The 17,643-nt window shown below is 43.1% G+C and overlaps 1 protein-coding gene and 1 long non-coding RNA gene across 3 annotated transcripts in view; one reads left to right on the top strand and one right to left on the bottom strand.

The window, feature by feature from the left end:
* TMOD3 (tropomodulin 3) overlaps positions 1–17,643 on the bottom strand; it is a 63,419-nt gene that overhangs the window by 25,408 nt on the left and 20,368 nt on the right. For both annotated transcript variants that reach the window (XM_084754577.1, XM_084754578.1), the window contains exons 2-3: positions 12,217–12,384; positions 7,326–7,482 (exon numbers count right to left, since the gene is read on the bottom strand). In XM_084754577.1, coding sequence (XP_084610703.1) covers positions 7,326–7,482; positions 12,217–12,342 — 283 coding nt within the window. In that variant the 5' untranslated portion in view covers positions 12,343–12,384. The remainder of the gene's footprint in view (positions 1–7,325; positions 7,483–12,216; positions 12,385–17,643) is intronic.
* On the top strand, positions 17,219–17,417 carry LOC311580953. Its single transcript, XR_014773612.1, has 2 exons — positions 17,219–17,287; positions 17,328–17,417. It is a non-coding gene; the product is annotated as an uncharacterized lncRNA (long non-coding RNA).

The raw sequence follows: 17,643 nt of genomic DNA, 5'->3' as shown, positions 1-17,643 counted from the left end.
CAGCACCCGGGAACTCACACGTGACCATTTTAAGATTTAATGCAAATCTACTATAAGTAAGCCAGTATTATCAGGTATAGGAAGAGATATTTAGATGAATGGATTAGAATCTGTAAGTAAACTCTTATACTTTGCGAAACTGATTTATCTTCAAGGGTAGTTCAATTGAGGTCAGTAGACAGCTGGACAGTCACATGCAAAACCCCATCAAGTTAGAGCCCCCCTTCCAATCACAAGTACCGATCCCATCAAATCAGACCGCTGGGTGTAATGGGTCACACCTGTAAACCCAGAACTTGGAAGACTAAGGCTGGAGGATCCCTCCGAGTTTGTGGCCAGCCTGGGCTACAGCATATAACTGTCTTAAAAAGTAAAAAACCAAAAGCAACCACACCATTTGAACACAATACTCATGCAGTGTATTCATAACTAAAAATCAGAAATATCCCAAATGTCAAATAACAAAATAGAATGGAATATGATTCTACTGTAAAAAGGCAGGAAGGGTTGGGAATGCAGATCTGCTGCCGAGCGGGTCTGCAGAGTGAGAGAAGGCAGACATCAGCTCATGCCGTATAGTCCACTGATAGCAAATGTTCAGAAAACACAAATCTATAGAGCCAGAAAGTAAAGTAGTTGTTGCCTATGGCATAGGATGGGGATGTGGTAGAGTGACTGATTATAAATGGGTACAAGGTTTCTTTGGGGTTTAATGAAATTATTCTAAACTAAAAATTGTGGAATTGTTGTATAATTCTACGAATATGTTCAACATTACTGACTCATGTACCTTAAATGGGGAGGTTTTTATGGCACGGGAATTTCCTTTTATACAATCTTTATTAACAATAGATTTTTAAGGTGCTTAATGTTTTATTTTTAACATTAATTTTATTTTATTGTCTCTTAGTGACTTTCGCATCATGCATCCCAATCCCACACTTCTTCCCCACCCCCCGCCCTCATACCCTCCCACCCCCCCCCACAAGAGAGGAAAAAAATCTCATTGTGGAAGCTGTAGTGAGTCACAATGTGTTCACACTTTGTTTGCAAGTGTAACATTGGTCTGATGTGAGGCCCCCCTGAGATCCTGTGGTTTTGGATCTGTGGGGCCAGCCCCTTCATGCACCCCAGCAGTAAACCAGTGAGGAGGATGTTGGGGTTGGCCAATTCAAAGTACTGGATCTAGGTCTGAGAGGTTTCTGAGCTGCTGAGCTTGCAAGATCGTCCACTCTCACCAACACCGGGGCCAGCTCTCCTGCCTTCCATACATGTTGAGTGACAAAGGAGGGGAGGAGGGCTTCTCTCCCTCATCCACGCCACCACCCTGCAGACAGTGGTAGGGGCAGCTTTCCTGCTCTCATGACCTCAAGGCTAGGTCTCCTGCCTGCTACAAGTGGTTAAGGGGGAAAGGGAGGAGAGACAGTGGGAGCGCCAGCTCTCCCATGCTCCTATCCTGGGCGCTGGCTCACCCTCAACTCCATGCTCTTCTGAATACTGCAACTGGCTAGGGGTGGGGTCAGCTCTCCTGCTCTCTCATGCCTCCAGGGCCAGCTTTCCCACAATGCCCAGGTGAGGGGTGGAGCCAGTTCTGCACTCAGCATGTTCCCTGGTGGCAGCCCAGACCAGGAACATCCACCTTTGGTGGTAACAGACTCTTTTTGCTGCTACATGGGCCACAGGCCCAGATATGGCTTAGGTGGCAGCACAGGCCAGGACCCCACCATGGTCCCAGGTGGCGTCACTGGCTACTTGCACCAGGCTGTCCCTCACTACCCTCGAGTCTGCAGTTCTGCCTGTTCATTGCGCCCACATCCTTCTGTCTCTGTTTCTCTTCCGTGTCTCCACCACTCACTTGCTCCTCTTAATGGCGTCCAGGGTCTCTGAGTGTCTGGGGTTGTCTTAGGGGTGGTCTCAGGTGCCAGGCAGGGATCATCTTAGGCATGGTCTCCCCAGACCCCAGGCCTGCACAGTGCCAGTCTGGTGGTCATCTCAGGCTCACTCCTTGACCAGTAGCCCCTTGCAAGAGGGTCACTTGCCCAGGACCCATGGTCCCAGGTGGGACTCTTCTAGTCTCCGGCATGCTCCTCATCCTGGGAGCCCATCTTGGGCCTGCCTGGTGCTGGACTGCTGGTCTTCGCAGGCTCACTTTTTTCAGGGAATGTTAGGGTGCTAATCATTCATGGGTCAGAACCCTGTGTAGACATAGCCGCTCTCCTGACACACCTACTGATGCACATGTGACACGTCAGCCACCCCTGCAACGCCTCTGGGGAAGTCAAAAGATGTGTTTTGCTTAAAAAAAAAAAAAAGAAGTATTTATTTATTTCATATACAGTGTTTTGCCTGCATGCACACCTGCAGGCCAGAAGAGGGCATCAGGTCACATTATAGATGGTTGTGAACCCACTATGTGGTTGCTGGGAATTAAACTCAGGATCTTTGGAAGAGCAGGCGGTGCTCTTAACCACTGAGCCATCTCTCCAGCCCAAAAGATGATTTTTAAAGACTATTTTATACACTCTAGAAGGTGTGTGTGTGTATTTGTGTGCACGTGTGCACCTTGGAACTGGAGGAATAGGTAGCTATGTGTGTGCTTGATCATCTACAAAAGTGGGAAACATGTACCTGCTGAGCTACCTTTACAGCCCCAAATAAAGTTGTTTTTTGTTGTTGTTGTTGTTGTTTTTTGTTTTTAAACTAAGAGGGTGGGCAGTGAGATAGCTTAGAAGAGAAAAATGGTTCCAGACAAGTCTGCTGACATAAGTTTGATTCTTAGGATTTACATGGTAGGAAAAACCCATCTGTCACTACTTAGAAATACAGATAAATTAAAAAACAAATATTTAAAGCCAGCAAACAAAAAATTTAAAAATCCCTAAAATATGTATTTTTCTTGACAAATCTGTTTGTCGCTTTCTAAAATACAAAAGAGGAAAAATACCTTCCCGTCATACAAGTTGCTTTTGGTTTAGCCCTAAATGCCTCACAGGGTGAGTGAGACGCTAGGCTTCATCAGACAGATGTTAGAGAGGGCGGAGGTACCATTTTTACCCCAAGCCAGTCATTACCAAGTGTATTAGTGCTGTACTGTATTACGATCATCTTAGTTCTGGCATGTTTTTCACAAGTCATAACTATTTATCTACATAAATTTCTATTTGAGACAGGGTTTCTGTGTCACCTTGACTATCTACAAACTTCCTCTGTACATCAGGCTGGCCTTGAACTCAGAAATCCTCCTGCCTCTGCCTCCCAAGTGTGAGATTAAAAGCGTGCACCATCACATCAGGCTATAAACTTTATATTATAAAGGAATTGATTTATAATAAACAGAACAAATTGTCATCAATTATTTCATTTAATTTTTGAAAAATGGCCTCACTGTGTTGCCCTGGTTAGCCTTGAACTTGAAAAGACTCATCTAACTTTGTCCCCCAACTTCTGGGATTAAGGGCATGTGCCACCACACAGGGCACTACACTAATTTTCAATGCCCCAAATCTGCCTTCCTAGAGTATCTGCACTTATGTTCACACTGACACACACAGATACATATAATTTAAGAAAAGTTAAGAAAAAACCCTGTACATAACTTTCTTTTTTAAAAACCTTTAAAATTTTAGATTTATGTGTATGTATATTTTGCCTGCATGTGTGTGCCATGTGTGTGAATACCTGTGGAAGGCATAAGAGGGCATCAGATCCCCTGGGACTAGTTATAGATGGCTGTGAATCTGCATCTGGGCACTGGGAATTAACTCCTGTCCTCTGGAAGAGCAGCCAGTGCTCTTAACCACTGAGTCCATCTCTCTAGCTCCTGACAAAACTTTGAACAGAAGGGCTTTTTGGGGGAAAAAAAAAGCATCTAAAAAAAATCTACTTATTGTATTCTTCAGTAGCCAACATTCTATCTGACTGACTTTAATTTTCTTATTTAACAAAACCTAGGACTGGAAGTTTAAAATTCAAACTGTTTTTTTTTTTTTTTTTTTTTAACACTGTAGGAAAAAAAATGACTACATCAGAAAAAGTGATCTCTGGGACAAGTCCTACCTCCAAATAAACAAAAGAAGCAACAAAGGAGTTTGAACCTTTGCTGTGGAACTTCAGACACCATCAAAACCCTAGATACTGCTGCTGTAAGGCATCTTAACTATGATCTTTCTGACTTAGTCAAGAGTCAAATGGTCTCCAAAGAACTCATACACTCAGCAAGATGTGGGAAGCCTCTTTTAGAATATTGGAGAATATGAGTTCTCTGGAAAGCTAAGGCAAGTGAATTGAAAAGTATTTAATAAGCCATTCATTTAGGAAAACCTGGTTAATTCACCCTGAGGAAACAAGGTGGAGTATGTGGGATTCTTGGGAAGGAAATCAGGAATATTAGATCCTCAGAGTTGGAAAGAAAAAACAAACCAACTAACAAACAAACAATCGGGAATGATAAAGTGCAGAGGGCTCTGCCCCAAGGACTAGCTGGGGGAGCAGAAGTGCTACTCAGGGGACGGGAGGGCCATCCCTGGTGAGTCAGCAGCTCAAACAATGCAACGGAACACACCTACCTGCAGCAAATAGACTGTGGTCATGGCACTGAAATAATGAACACAGGAAAAAACATCCAGATAAGAGTGAAGCATGCGATGAGAAAAGGGACAAAGGAGCAAAGGTAAACGGGGAAAGCAACCTGAAACTCAGTAAGAGATACTAAAGGCTGGCACATAATGCGTCCGTCCAAGTGACAAACTCATACATTGGCAAACTCTGAGACAGACTATATACAGATGACATGTAGAAGTGTGACCAGACATAATTGGCCATAGTTATCACTGTGTATGTCCATCATTTTTAGAAAGCATTAGATACTCTCCTTCATCCTTGTTTTTGACTATGCACAGCTGCAATTTTACTGTGTGTGTGTGTGTGTGTGTGTGTGTGTGTGTGTGTGTGTGTGTGTTTATGTGGTGTGAAACAGAGTTTCATGTAGCCCAGGCTGGCCTTGCTTTGACTTCCTCAGTGACAGAATTACAGACTGTACCACCCACCCAGTTTACACAGCACTGGGGACTGAGTGCAGGCTCTCTCACAGCACAGGCAAGCATTCTTACCAACTGAGTTATATCCTTATATCCATTTTGCAAAAGTTTAAAGAGGCAAAAAACCCACATCTAGCCAGGTTTAGTGGTGTACGCCTTTAATCCCATCACTCGGGAGGCAGAGGCAGGCGGATCTCTGAGAGATGGAGGCTAGCCTGGTCTACAAAGTGAGTCCAGGACAGCCAGGACTACAAGAGAAGCCCAGTCTTAAAAAACCAAGGGAAGAAAGAAAGAAAGAAAGAAAGAAAGAAAGAAAGAAAGAAAGAAAGAAAGTTAGTTAGTTCATGTCTTTTTCACATTTTAATATAATATCTACAAGTGAAACAAACATACTCATAATTTTAAGAAAGAAAGAAAGAAAGAAAGTTAGTTCATGTCTTTTTCACATTTTAATATAATATCTACAAGTGAAACAAACATACTCTTATAATTTTACTTTTTTAAAGATTTAGAATTACAATGAAGGTATTTGGATTAATCTCTGTCAAAATTATTTCATATCAGGATACTATTCCTAAAGGAGCTTGTTAGAGGTATTTGAACTGAATAGATGTGTGCTGTGGGTCTGCCTAGGAAAAACCCACTTAAACACACTGATGCCCCTCAGTGGTAGAATGTTTTGTTTATCATGCAAAAGATTTTGGGCTTAACTCTAGCGCTGCAAAAAAAGAATGCACTTTAATAGTTCTTAGCATGTTAGCTCATACCAGTGATCCCAGCACTAAAGAGAGGGAGGGAGGGAAGGAGGGAGGGAGGAGGGAGGGAGAGAGAGAGAGAGAGAGAGAGAGAGAGAGAGAGAGAGAGAGAGAGAGAGAACAAACAACAACAAACCACCACCACAATTCTTCCCTATTAGGTAAATTCAAGGTTGTCTTAGAAAGAAAGTGAGTAATTTTAAAAATAGCTTTCATGGGCTGGAGCTGGCTCAGTAGGTAAGCCACTGAGTCTAATGATCTGAGTTCAATTACTGGGATCCACAAAGTGGAAAGTAAAAACCCACTCCTTAGGTTGTTTTCTAACCTTCACATGCACACACACCCCTACGCCCTGCCCCCAAACACACACACATATAGACAGAAAATAAATGAGTGAAGGCAGTAATAAAAAAAAAACAAAAACAAATTGGGGCTGGAGAGATGGGTACAGTGGTTAGTACACTTCCTGCTCTTCCAAAGGACCCAAGTCTCTGCACCCATACTGGGCGGCTCACAACCGCAGCTACACAACCCCATCCTCTGGCCTCGCAGGAACCCTTATACATGGGTGCATAAAACAAACACAGATACAAACATATACACACATTTAAAAAAAGAAACCCTTAAACTAAAGCCTCCTGCTTTTATTACATCCACCTAATACTTATAATTGTACCCTGTATTTTCATATATTTGGTTCTTGTTTTATGTATTCTGATTTTCTAAAAGGTTTTTTTGTTTTTTAAATTATGAGTATGGGGAGTTATGTGCAAGTGAGTGAGTGCATATGCCCTCAGAGGCCAGAAGAGGGCGTTGGAGCCCCTGGGGCTGGAGCCTCGGGCAGTTGTGAGCTGTACAACATGGCTACTGGGAACTGAGTACAGCAGCCTGTGGCCTTAACCAGGAGCCATCACTCTAGCCGTCACCGTAGCTTCTGTAGTATGGCCTGCATACAAGCTAAACCTTCTTGGATACTTTCTAGCTAGCTGTGCTTTTAAGTAAAAGCCTTCTGCCTGTCTGAGGTTCCCCACTTCCTGTTTCTCAGGTAGCTCACGCCCACTCCTGAGCTGCTGTGTCAGCTGGTACCTTCTTGAGCTGCAACTTTAGCTAGTGAACCATTTTCCTCTGGAAAGTAAAGTTCAACTTAAGTCATGTGCTGCTCCTGTTTCCTGATTAAGGAAGATAAATCAGCATGCTTACATGTAAGTGATGGATGAATTAGATACTACAACTATAACATCAAGGAGTTAAGACTAGAAGTTTCCTCAAACTCATGATAATACAGTAGCAAACGGAGCTTGCTTTGCTGTCGCTTGCACCCTGTATTAACTAGTGGGTTTTAAATTTGATTCCTTAACTTGTAGTATGAAGTAGTGTTGTACAAAGTCTGTAATAAATCTTCACTAATGAATGGTTTAGAAAAGCACTCCCTGGATAAGCTGATAACATGTAAATGAAGTGTCTAACTCTCCAAGTGTCTCCACTAGAAGAAGAGCCCAAAGCTGCTGAAGGACAGCCTGCTATCCGGACTCACCTTTCTTCTCCCCCGTGTAGGGCACATAGTCTTCCCGGTCCTTATGTTCCAACGCTTCCTTCTCTAGGTAAGAAAGGAGACGCTCTCTGTCAAAGGGTCCCGTGGCGGACTTTGACGTCTGGTTCTTCTGCCGGAACCCTGCAGGCAGAAGGGCATTCTGCCAAAGAGAATGAGTCAGCCATTATGACCACCAAACCAAGAATGCCAACACCAAATGCTTCTATCCCTGTCTCCTGCTTAGTGAGGACTTTCATGGGACATCTCTGTTGGGCTAGTATCCAATTGTAAGTGAGTAGATACCATATGTATCTTTCTGGGTCTGGGTTAACTCACTCAGGATGATCATTTTTAGTTCCATCCATTTGCCTGTAAATTTCAGGATTTCCTTGTTTTCAATAGCTGAGTAGTATTCCATAGTGCAAATGTACCACAGTTTCTTTATCCATTGCATTGATCTAGGTTATTTCCAGATTCTGGCTATTACGAATAAGGCTGCTATGAACATGGTTGAGCGTATGTCCTTGTGGGGAGGCCTGGGGGCACTCAGAGGAAGGGTAAGCAGGGTACAGGGATGAGACCTGACAGGCTGTGACCATATAGTGGGGGAGGAGGTCCCCTTCTGTCACAGGCCTAGGGGAGGGGAATAGGGTGAAAGAGGGAGGGAGGGGGAAACGAGAAGCTACAAGTGAGGGGATAACAATTGAGATGTAATCTGAATAAATTACTTAAATAAAAAAAAAAAAGAAAGAAAGAAAGATCAAGAAACTAGCATGATGCAGGTATTGAATATCTCCTCGCAAGATTTTAGGATGTTCATATGAGATGTATTATCAAAAAAAAATTTTTTTTAAACCTACACACTGATTTTGGGTGTAGAGAAGTGCACGCACCACGGCCTGTATATAGAGATCAAAGAACAACTTTTGGAGTTGGGCCCCTTCTTGCACTGGGATCTTACATAGGCTGATGTGTAAGTCACAGTGGTACTTACTGCTGAGCCCACAAGTCTTTGTTTGTTTTTGAGACAGGGTTTCTCTTTGTAGCCTTGGCTGTCCTGGAACTCACTATGTAGACCAGGCTGGCCTCGAACTGTGAGATTCACCTGCCTCTGTCCTCCAATTGCTGGGATTAAAAGGTGTGCCACCACTGCCTAGCAAGTCTATTTTTTTCTAAAGTAGGTAGAATTCATTTACATTATTATTAAAAACAGGCACCTTCATATCTTCTTCAGGCAGTATCCCACTAGCAGGAAATACCCATTAGCTTTTTGTTTTGCTTTGTTTTGTTTTTTGAAACAGACTCTTGATACATCACCATGGCTGGCTTAGAACTCACAATGTGGACCACGCTGGCCACAGACTTGCCATGGTCCTTCTTGCTGCATCCTTTCAAGTACAGGAATTATAGAAAGGAGTCATTTGGCCTAGCTTCACCCTTTAATTTTTAAGTATCCATGGATTATTATTTTTTTCCAGAGGTGGTTTTTAAATTTATATTGTTATTTATGTTAGAGTTGACATTTTTATTTTTCTCCAAGGATTATTAAGGAAAATTTTTCCTAGCTTGGCCCAGGAGCACATGCCTATACTCCAGCACTCAGGAAGCTTAAGCAGGAGGATAATAAGTTTATTGTCCAAATAAGAGCAACAACAGTTTTCTTTATTCTCTCTCTTCTTTTTTTCCCCTTTGAGACAGGGTTATCTGTAGCCTTAGCTGTCTTGGACTCAATTTGTAGTCCAAGCTGGCCTCAAACTAACAGAGATCTCTGCCTGCCTCTGCCTCTCCGAGTGCTAGGAATTTTATTCTTAACAACTGATCAATGAATATGCACATAAAATAATTCTATAACCAAATAACTGCAAACTAGTGTTATCCCTTAATGATGACTTCCACCTGATCACAAGGCCCTTATCAAAATAAAAACATGCACAATCCAACATCAAGACTATTTACTTGATTTAAATCTAGTATAGAATCCTTCACTGTGTGTATGTGTGTGTGTGTGTGCACGTGTACACATGAGCACGAGTAACAAGTACTGTCACTGTTATGCATGCCCCATGGCACCCTGGGATACAGAAGAGCTAAGTCCTCTGGTGTCCACACAGCACAGCCTTGAGCACATGGACTGACTAGAAGTAGAAAGGGAAAGAATAGTTAAAGTTGTGCCCTGAAGTCAGGATTCTGAATTTGTATTAAGGCCAGGAGCAACAGCAAAGCGAGCGCCATTCTGCTTGCCAAACGTCAGTCCCAACCAGGCATGGGGGTGCATGCTGGAAATCTCAGCACTTGGCCACAGAGACAGAAGGATCAGGCGTTCACAGCCAGACCAGCCTGGGTTAAAGAGATCTTGTCTAAACAAACAAACAAACAAACAAACAAACAAACCAAACAAAAAACCCCAAAAAACAACAACAACAAAAACCCCTCATTCACACCTCCATTGTCAATACTTCCTTCCTTGTTCTTGTCATACACAGGACCTTTAAATTTTAAATATGTGAAATATGGAGATCATGTTCCTGGAAGGTTCTGTGCATCCTTTCTAGTTACTCGCTCTTAAGATTTCAGCCCCGAGCCCCAGGAAACGTGTTTCCTGCTGCCTCATCCACCAGCGTTCCTATCTGTAGCACTCATCATTCTGTTAGTGCAGTTTTCTTATCTGATTCGGTCTAGTTTGCCCCGTTCCTACCAGCCTTCATCATGGGACAAAGTGGAATTTGTTTGGCTCACTCTTGCATTTCCTAAGTGCAGCATATTAACCAGAAACTGCACGTTGTCCCCAGTCATTTACTAAATAAAAATTCTAAAGCTGGGGAATGGAGCTTAGTGTAAATCACGTGCCTGAGCGTAGGAAGCGCTAAGTGAGTGAGGTCCTGAGTGGCACAGGCACGGTCATGCCAAGGACCCCACAGTCTTAGGCCCATGGAGAACATGGTGATGCACAGGAGGAAACGCTGCGCCCTTCCCTTCTGCTCCATGCGTGGCTGTTGAAGGTGTGTAGTTTTCTCTCCCTGGATGTTCACAGCCTGGAGACTGCTGCTACTGAGTGAGGCAAGGTGCTATTAAACACCCCATAAAGCACACGACAGCCCCTCACAGAAGTCACCACCAGGCTGAAAGGCCAAGGCGAGATGGTCTCTTACATTCTTTCTAGTTATTAAACCATTTGATTTAAGTTGGTCTCACTGACTGCCAGAAATACTGTTGACAGCTGTTATCCTGTGTAATCCTCAGATTTACTCTTTGTAATAGTAATTATGATCAAAGAACTTGGCCTACGGTATTAGACATATCACCTAGCAACAAGAACAATTTTATAAAGCACATTTTTAGCAAGCTTGAGGCCCTGAATTTACTTCCCAGTTCCTCTCCTCTCCCTAAACACAACACCTCAATTCTTTTTTTGTTTGTTTTTATTGTTGTTTTTTGGAAACAGGGTCTCTCTGTGTAGCCCTGGCTGTCCTGAACTCATTTTGTAGACCAGGCTGGCCTCAAACTCAGTGATCCGCCTGCCTCTGCTTCCTAAGTGCTGGGATTAAAGGTGTGCACCACCATGCCTGGCCACACCTCAATTCTTAAAGGGCACATAACGGGCTGTTAAGATACATGGCAAAGCTTGTTAACAACCACTTGAGGTTTTTCCCTGCCATCCACTCCTCCTTGAGTCACATTTTAAAGGTTAAAGGGTTCCACATTCGCCTTGTGTAACCTATGAGACAAGCAACAACCACCTGGCAAATTAAGACAAGTATTCATTTGCACTGTCCTTGACTGAACAACAGTTCAACTCTAAGATGGTGTAAAAGTGAACCCACACATTTATTTTGGCTTTAATTTTCAGTATAGCACACAACTTACACGAGGTTTTCAATACTTTATTACAAACTAGGCTTTATATTAGAGGACTGTGTCCAAATGTAGGCTTATTTAAGTGTTCTGAGCGTATTCAAGGTAGACTAGGCAAAGCTATGATATTAGTAGGTTTATTAAATGCATTTCAATGTGTAATATTTGCAACTTAGGATGGTTTATCAGAGACACAAGACTATTGTTAAGAAATATCTGTGGGCTGGGCTCAGTGGGTGCACACTTGCAATCCCAGCACTCAGGGAGGCAGAGGCAGGCAAATTTCTGTGAGCTCGAGACCAGCCTGGTCCAGGACAGCCAAGGCTACACAGAGAAATTTGAAATATCAAAAACCAAACCAACCAACCAGCCAAATAAACAAACAAACAAGAAATATCTGTGAGGCTGGAGACGTGGCTTAGCAGTTAAGAGCACTGGCTGTTCTTCCAGAGGACCCAGGTTCAATGCCCAGTACCCACTTGGCAGCTCACAATTGTCTGTAATTCCAGCTCCAGAGGATCTGTCACCTTCACACAGAGTACACGTGGGGGAAAATACAAATTCACATAAAAACAAATAAATCATTAAAAAAAGAAATATCTGTGTTCATATCTGCTTCTTGGATCTGTACTACCAATGCTAATAAGTCATAACATTTGGTCAACCTTTCTCAAGTACTGTTATAAATAAGTTTAGGCCACTAAGAACACTCCAGAGACACAGTATACTGGCACCAGCCTGGTACAGAAACTCTGAAGAAAAATTCATTAGCATAAATTAAAGAGCTAATTAGCAATTACTACTTCCAATTACACAAAGGGAAATTTGTAGTGGAAAAAATTGTGTAGCTGTTTAACGATAGCTTAAAATATCTGTGTCATAAGATGTGGAGGACCTGCAGAAGGAGCAAACTGCCAGCTCATTTGGACGGAGAGTGGGTGAAGGGTACAGGAAAAGCATGGGAAAGCAAGCCGGCAAAAGGCAGCTGCTGAGTCAACAGTCTGAAGAGCTACTGCACTTCTCTTCTTGGGTCAGCACCAACCTCAGGGTCAAGGTCGTCCAGGACGGTCTCCAGCTGTTTGAGCTCAGTTTCCGACAGGTTGCCAAGGAGCTCATCCTCATCCAGGTCCTTGTACTCCCCTAGGTCCTTCCGGAAGGGCAGTGCCATGGCTCGGAGGGTAGGAAGCCACTCGATTTCCACCACTTACAGCTATGGAGAGAGAAACAAACCATCTTAAAAACAAATCGTACCCATTTGCACCTGTTACTGGGCAAAGGGAAGTGCTATGTCCATTTATGAAACATTCTTGATCATAATGTAAGCTGCTCTTACCTACGGATTATTCATACCTTCACTTGCTTTGTCTCTGTAGAAAAATAATCAAGTGGGAAAAGGGAAATGAGGATGAAAATCCTTAAAACAATTACTTGACAGAATGTACAATTTTTATGACTGAATTTTAGTGGCAAAATATTTTTTTTCCAAAATAATGTGTTAGTGATGTCAAGTGGTCCTAAAGGAGAACACTTGTTTTACTACAAACTATTTAGGAGAGCAGTATAACAGTACCAACATAAGAAAAGAGCAATGTGTGTCTCACAGGAAGGAGGAGTCCCGTGCCACTGGGAACATTTTTAAAAAATATTTTTCAAAAAGATTATTTTAGGAGCTGGAGAGATGGCTCAGCAGTTAAGAATACTTCCTGCAGAAGGTTTGTGGTCAGTTCCCAGCATCCACATGGAGTGGCTCAAAACTGCCTGTACATTGGCCTCTAAAGGTATTAGCACTCACAGGTACACATAAAATAAAACCAAGGGAATCTCTCTCTCTCTAGAAGAGCAGTCAGTGCTCTTAGCCTCTGAGCCATCTCTCCAGGGCCCCATATTAAAATTCTTAAAGCACACTGGGGCGTGTCACCCAGTAGTTGGCGGGATGGATGGTCAGTGTGGACAGCACTACCAACAGCATTGGGTGCAGCAGCTAGCCCTCACGTACAGGACTACTCCATAGGAGAGGATGCTGAAAACACGACACAACAAAAATGAGGAGCAAGCAATCAAGTACTTCCCCCACAGAAAATGTCCATGTGGGGACAAGAGACAGTGCTAGGACTAGTGATTTGCCTAAGGTTTTCTTGGCTGTGAAACACACAGTTCATCACCGTCTGATCCATATCCTTCACTACCTTTTCTTCCCAGAGTTCCCAGCTTCATGTTTCAGCTGGTCTATCTTCCTCTACAAACTCACTGAAGACCTTTCTGTCACGTGTATAGAACGGAAGCCTCACCCCCAAGAGCCCGACAGCCACTATTTTACTAGCGTTAGCCACCTTAGGTCTGAGGAAAAGCAAACGGACAGAACACATCTGTGCAGGTGTTACACTGCAGGCATTTCGTGTACCTGCTGAGACAGGCCTGGTGTACACGTGTTTAATGGACATTCCTCTGGGCTAGCACGTATTCTGGACTTTTCTTTTTCCTTCTTCATGTAGCATAAGCAGGAGATCAACCTGCTTTAGCCTCCTATATCCTGAGACATAGGTGTGTGCTGTGGTGCCTGGGTTGCTTTTTGTTGTTTTTATTGTTGGTTTGTTTGTTTGTTTTGTTTTTAGCCAACTATCATTGTTAAGCAACTCCCACTCTGTAGTTTCAACTTTAAGGCAAAGGTTGTTTTGCTTTACTTATTTAGTTTTTTAAGTCTGCGAGGGTCCTGTGAACACGACACAAATGTTCTACTAAGTTACTGCAGTCCCTCCAAAAGGTCTCTATCTTGAGTTTATCAGAATGCAGCCACATCTGTCAAGATCCAGATTCCAGAGCCTTACCCAGTTTCCTGATTGACAAGTATAATTGTCAATTATGGTGAGCACCCATAATCTGCATTTCTGATAAATTCCCAGAGCTTTAAAATATACTAACCCTAAAACATGATGTTGAAGGAAGTGATTGATAGTTCTGAGGGGAGAAATTATTTAAAACAAGATGGCTTTGAAAAATATTCCCTTGCTGGGTGTGGTGGCCTATGCCTTTAATCCCAGCACTCCGGAGGCAGAGGCAGGCGGATCTCTATGAGTTCAAGTCCAGAATAGCCAAGGCTACACAGAGAAAACCCTGTCTCAAAAAAACCAAAAACCAAAAACCAAAAAGAAAAGAAAAAAGAAAAATATTCCCTTATAAAAATACCAGTAACATGATTACTTGAGACAGGTAAGGGTAACAGATAGGTAAGGGTTTATAAATATGTATCAAGAACAACTTTGTTGGGGCTGAAGAGATAACTCAGAGGTTAAGAGCACTGATTGCTCTTCCAGAGGTCCTGAGTTCAATTCCCAGCAACCACGTGGTGGCTCACAACCATCTACAATGAGATATGATGCCCTCTTCTGGCCTGCAGGTGTACATGCAGGCAGAGCACGGTACATAATAATAAATACATCTTTAAAAAAAAAAAAAAAAAAACAAAACCAGAACAACTTTGCTAGCTGGGCTCAGGCCTGTAACTTTAGCCATTGAGGAGGCTCACACAATGAATACAAGGATCAAGGCCTATCTGATGAACTAATAGGATGTGTTCAAACCAAGCCAGACAAAGATTTTTATATATAAAAAAGTATTACACACACTCACACAAAGATAATAATTTAGCTTTCACTATTTTTTAATGTTTGGATAGCCAATAAACATTTTTAAATGCGCTTTACTATCACCTATTAAAATATATAGTAAAGACAATTTCTTAGCTCATAATTGTTTCTCTAAAATTTACACACACAAAGATTGTAATTATTTTCATCATTCTTTGTTAATTCTCTACAGTGTCCTGGTATGATCCAGAAACTCAAAACACTGTCATGCACAATGACAAGACATGAGATATTATTGGCAAATGCAATGCTACATGCCACCCTGGTTTTATGGATTTGGAATACGACACATATAAACAGTTCACTCCAGGACACTGCTTTTCCTTGTCCCAAATACAATCTATCTTAAGGCTTATGCTATTACTTTAAGAATAAAGTGAGCATGCACAAACACACTAAATCCACATGGAGACAATTCCAGCTGCATCCTCAAACTGGGAATGGAATTGCTGAGGAAAAGAAGTGCTTTTTCACGCTCAATTTTACTAGGGAATGACAAGCTATGTTCAAAGTGACAGCACCAATTTACATTTCAAAAAAATCCATACATGACAATTCATGTTGCCCCTCTCTGTTTATTTTCAGTAGTATCGGAGTTTTAATTTTCGGCGTTCTCGCATATGTGGAGTGGTATTTCACCATGGCTTTACTGTGGGTTTGACTATGACAAGGTTATGCATTGTTTAACATGTTCATTCCTTTTGCTCACTGTTACTAGTACATGTCTGGTGTGTGTGTGGCATAGTGCTTTTAGTGTGGAGGCATGCACTTGCATGTCAAGGCCACAGGCTCACAGGCTGGGGTGGGGTGTCTCCTTGATCTCTACTATTTTGCTTTTGTTTTTTCAAGACACGGTTTCTCTGTGTAGCCCTGGCTGTCCTGGACTTGCTTTGTAGACCAGGCTGACCTCAAATTCACAGTGATCCTCCTGCCTCTGCCTCCCGAGTGCTGGGATTAAAGGCATGCACCACCATGCCCGGCCTCAATCTCTACATTTTTTTATTTTTTGAGATGGTCTCAAAACAAAACAACGCCTCCTCTGCCCTGAACCTACTGAAGTTCACTGATTCGGCTATACTGGCTGGCCAAGGAGCTTCACCTGTCTTTCCACAGCTTAGGAGGGTGTTTGCAGGCGCTCACCGCCATGCCCAGCTTTTTAGTGTGTTCCAGGACTCTGAACTCAGATCTTCATACTGGGACAGGGCAGGCACTTCACCTTCTCGGCCACTTCCCTAGTCCAGTGGTCTTTCTTTTTTTAAAGTCTTATTCATTCTAGATATTGATCTTTGCTATCAAGCTAAATTGAACTCTCTCATTTCCTATATTCTGATCAGTTCCCCTCAGCCATCTTCTCCAGGTCCCCTCCACACATCCACACCCTCTCTCTTTAGCAAACAAACGAGTAAATCAGACACAAACTAGAATAATGATTATAATAAGATGAAAAGGCACAAGAAACATACAAATAAAACTCATAAAAACAAACAATTAAAAACTATAAAATAACATACAAGCAAAGGATGAGTAATATTAAACAAAAAAGTGCCCAAACAAAGCAACATAAGACAAACAACCCAAAACTAAACCAAATTTTAAAAAATTACAAAACACCACTGAGTTAGTTCTGTGTTGGCCATGCACTGCTTGGCATGGGGCCTCCCCTCAAGTGTGGTTTGTGTGCTCAGTGAGTCTCCATTGTAGAAAACTGTTTTCTCCTTTGCAAGTGGTTGTCAATTGGAGAGGGCTTCTTACTAGTTAGGAACAGGAGGTCATGTCTACTTCTCCCTCTGAGCTCTGGTGGTGTCTGCCTGGAACCTGGAGGCCCTGTGCATGCTGCCAGTCTCTGTGAGTTCATATGTGAGTCAGTTTTGTTGTGTCTGGAAGACACCGTTTCCTTGGTGTCGTCCACCCCCTCTGGCTCTTACAGCCTTTCCGCCTCCTCTTCTGCATAGCTCCCTGAGCCCGGGGTGGGGTGGGGGGATTTACTGAAGACACTGAGGACTGAGTGTTCCAGTCTCTCCCTCTGCACACTGTCCAGCTGTGGATCTGTTAGTTCCCGTCTGCTGTAGGAGGGAGCCTCTCTGATGATGGCTGAGCAAGACACTGATCCATGGTGTGCGGCTGGTTTTATGTCTCCTTGACAAAGGCTAGAGTCATCTGAAAGGGGGGGAAATCTCAACTGAGAAAACACCGACATTAGATCCAGCTGTAGCACATTTCCTTAATGAGTGATTGATGGGGGAAGGCGCAGCCCAGAAGCAGGCTGAGCAAGCCATCATGCAGCATTCCTCCACAGGGTCTGCATCAGCTCTGCCTCCAGGTTCCTGCCTGAGTCCCTGTGCTGACTTCCTCCAGGTTCCTGCCTGAGTCCCTGTGCTGACTTCCTCCAGGTTCCTGCCCTGCCTGAGTCCCTGTGCTGACTTCCTCCAGGTTCCTGCCTGTCTGAGTCCCTGTGCCGATTTCCTCCAGGTTCCTGCCCTGCCTGAGTCCCTGTGCCGATTTCCTCCAGGTTCCTGCCTGCCTGAGTCCCTGTGCCAACTTCCTCCAATGATGAACAGTGACATGGAAATGCAAGCCAAATAAATCCCATCCTCTCCAAGTTGCTTTTGGTCATGTTTCATCACAGCAGTAGTAACCCTAACTAAGACACGGGAGTATAGTGTAACGTTAGGGGTCATTTTATTGCTGTGTTCCTTAGCAAAACAACAGTATTTGGTTTTCCCCTAGGCCCATGGCCTATGTAATCCTAGATCCTTGGCCACCCAAGCTGTGTCAGGACTGGGTTCCATCCAGCTCATGGAATGGCCTTAAATCCAATCGGATAG

This window comes from Acomys minous (assembly GCF_964271855.1).
Source record: "Acomys minous genome assembly, chromosome: 13".
NCBI classification, from domain to species: domain Eukaryota; kingdom Metazoa; phylum Chordata; class Mammalia; order Rodentia; family Muridae; genus Acomys; species Acomys minous.
Note: the sequence above shows the minus strand (reverse complement) of the source record. Positions and strands in the feature narration are given on the sequence as shown.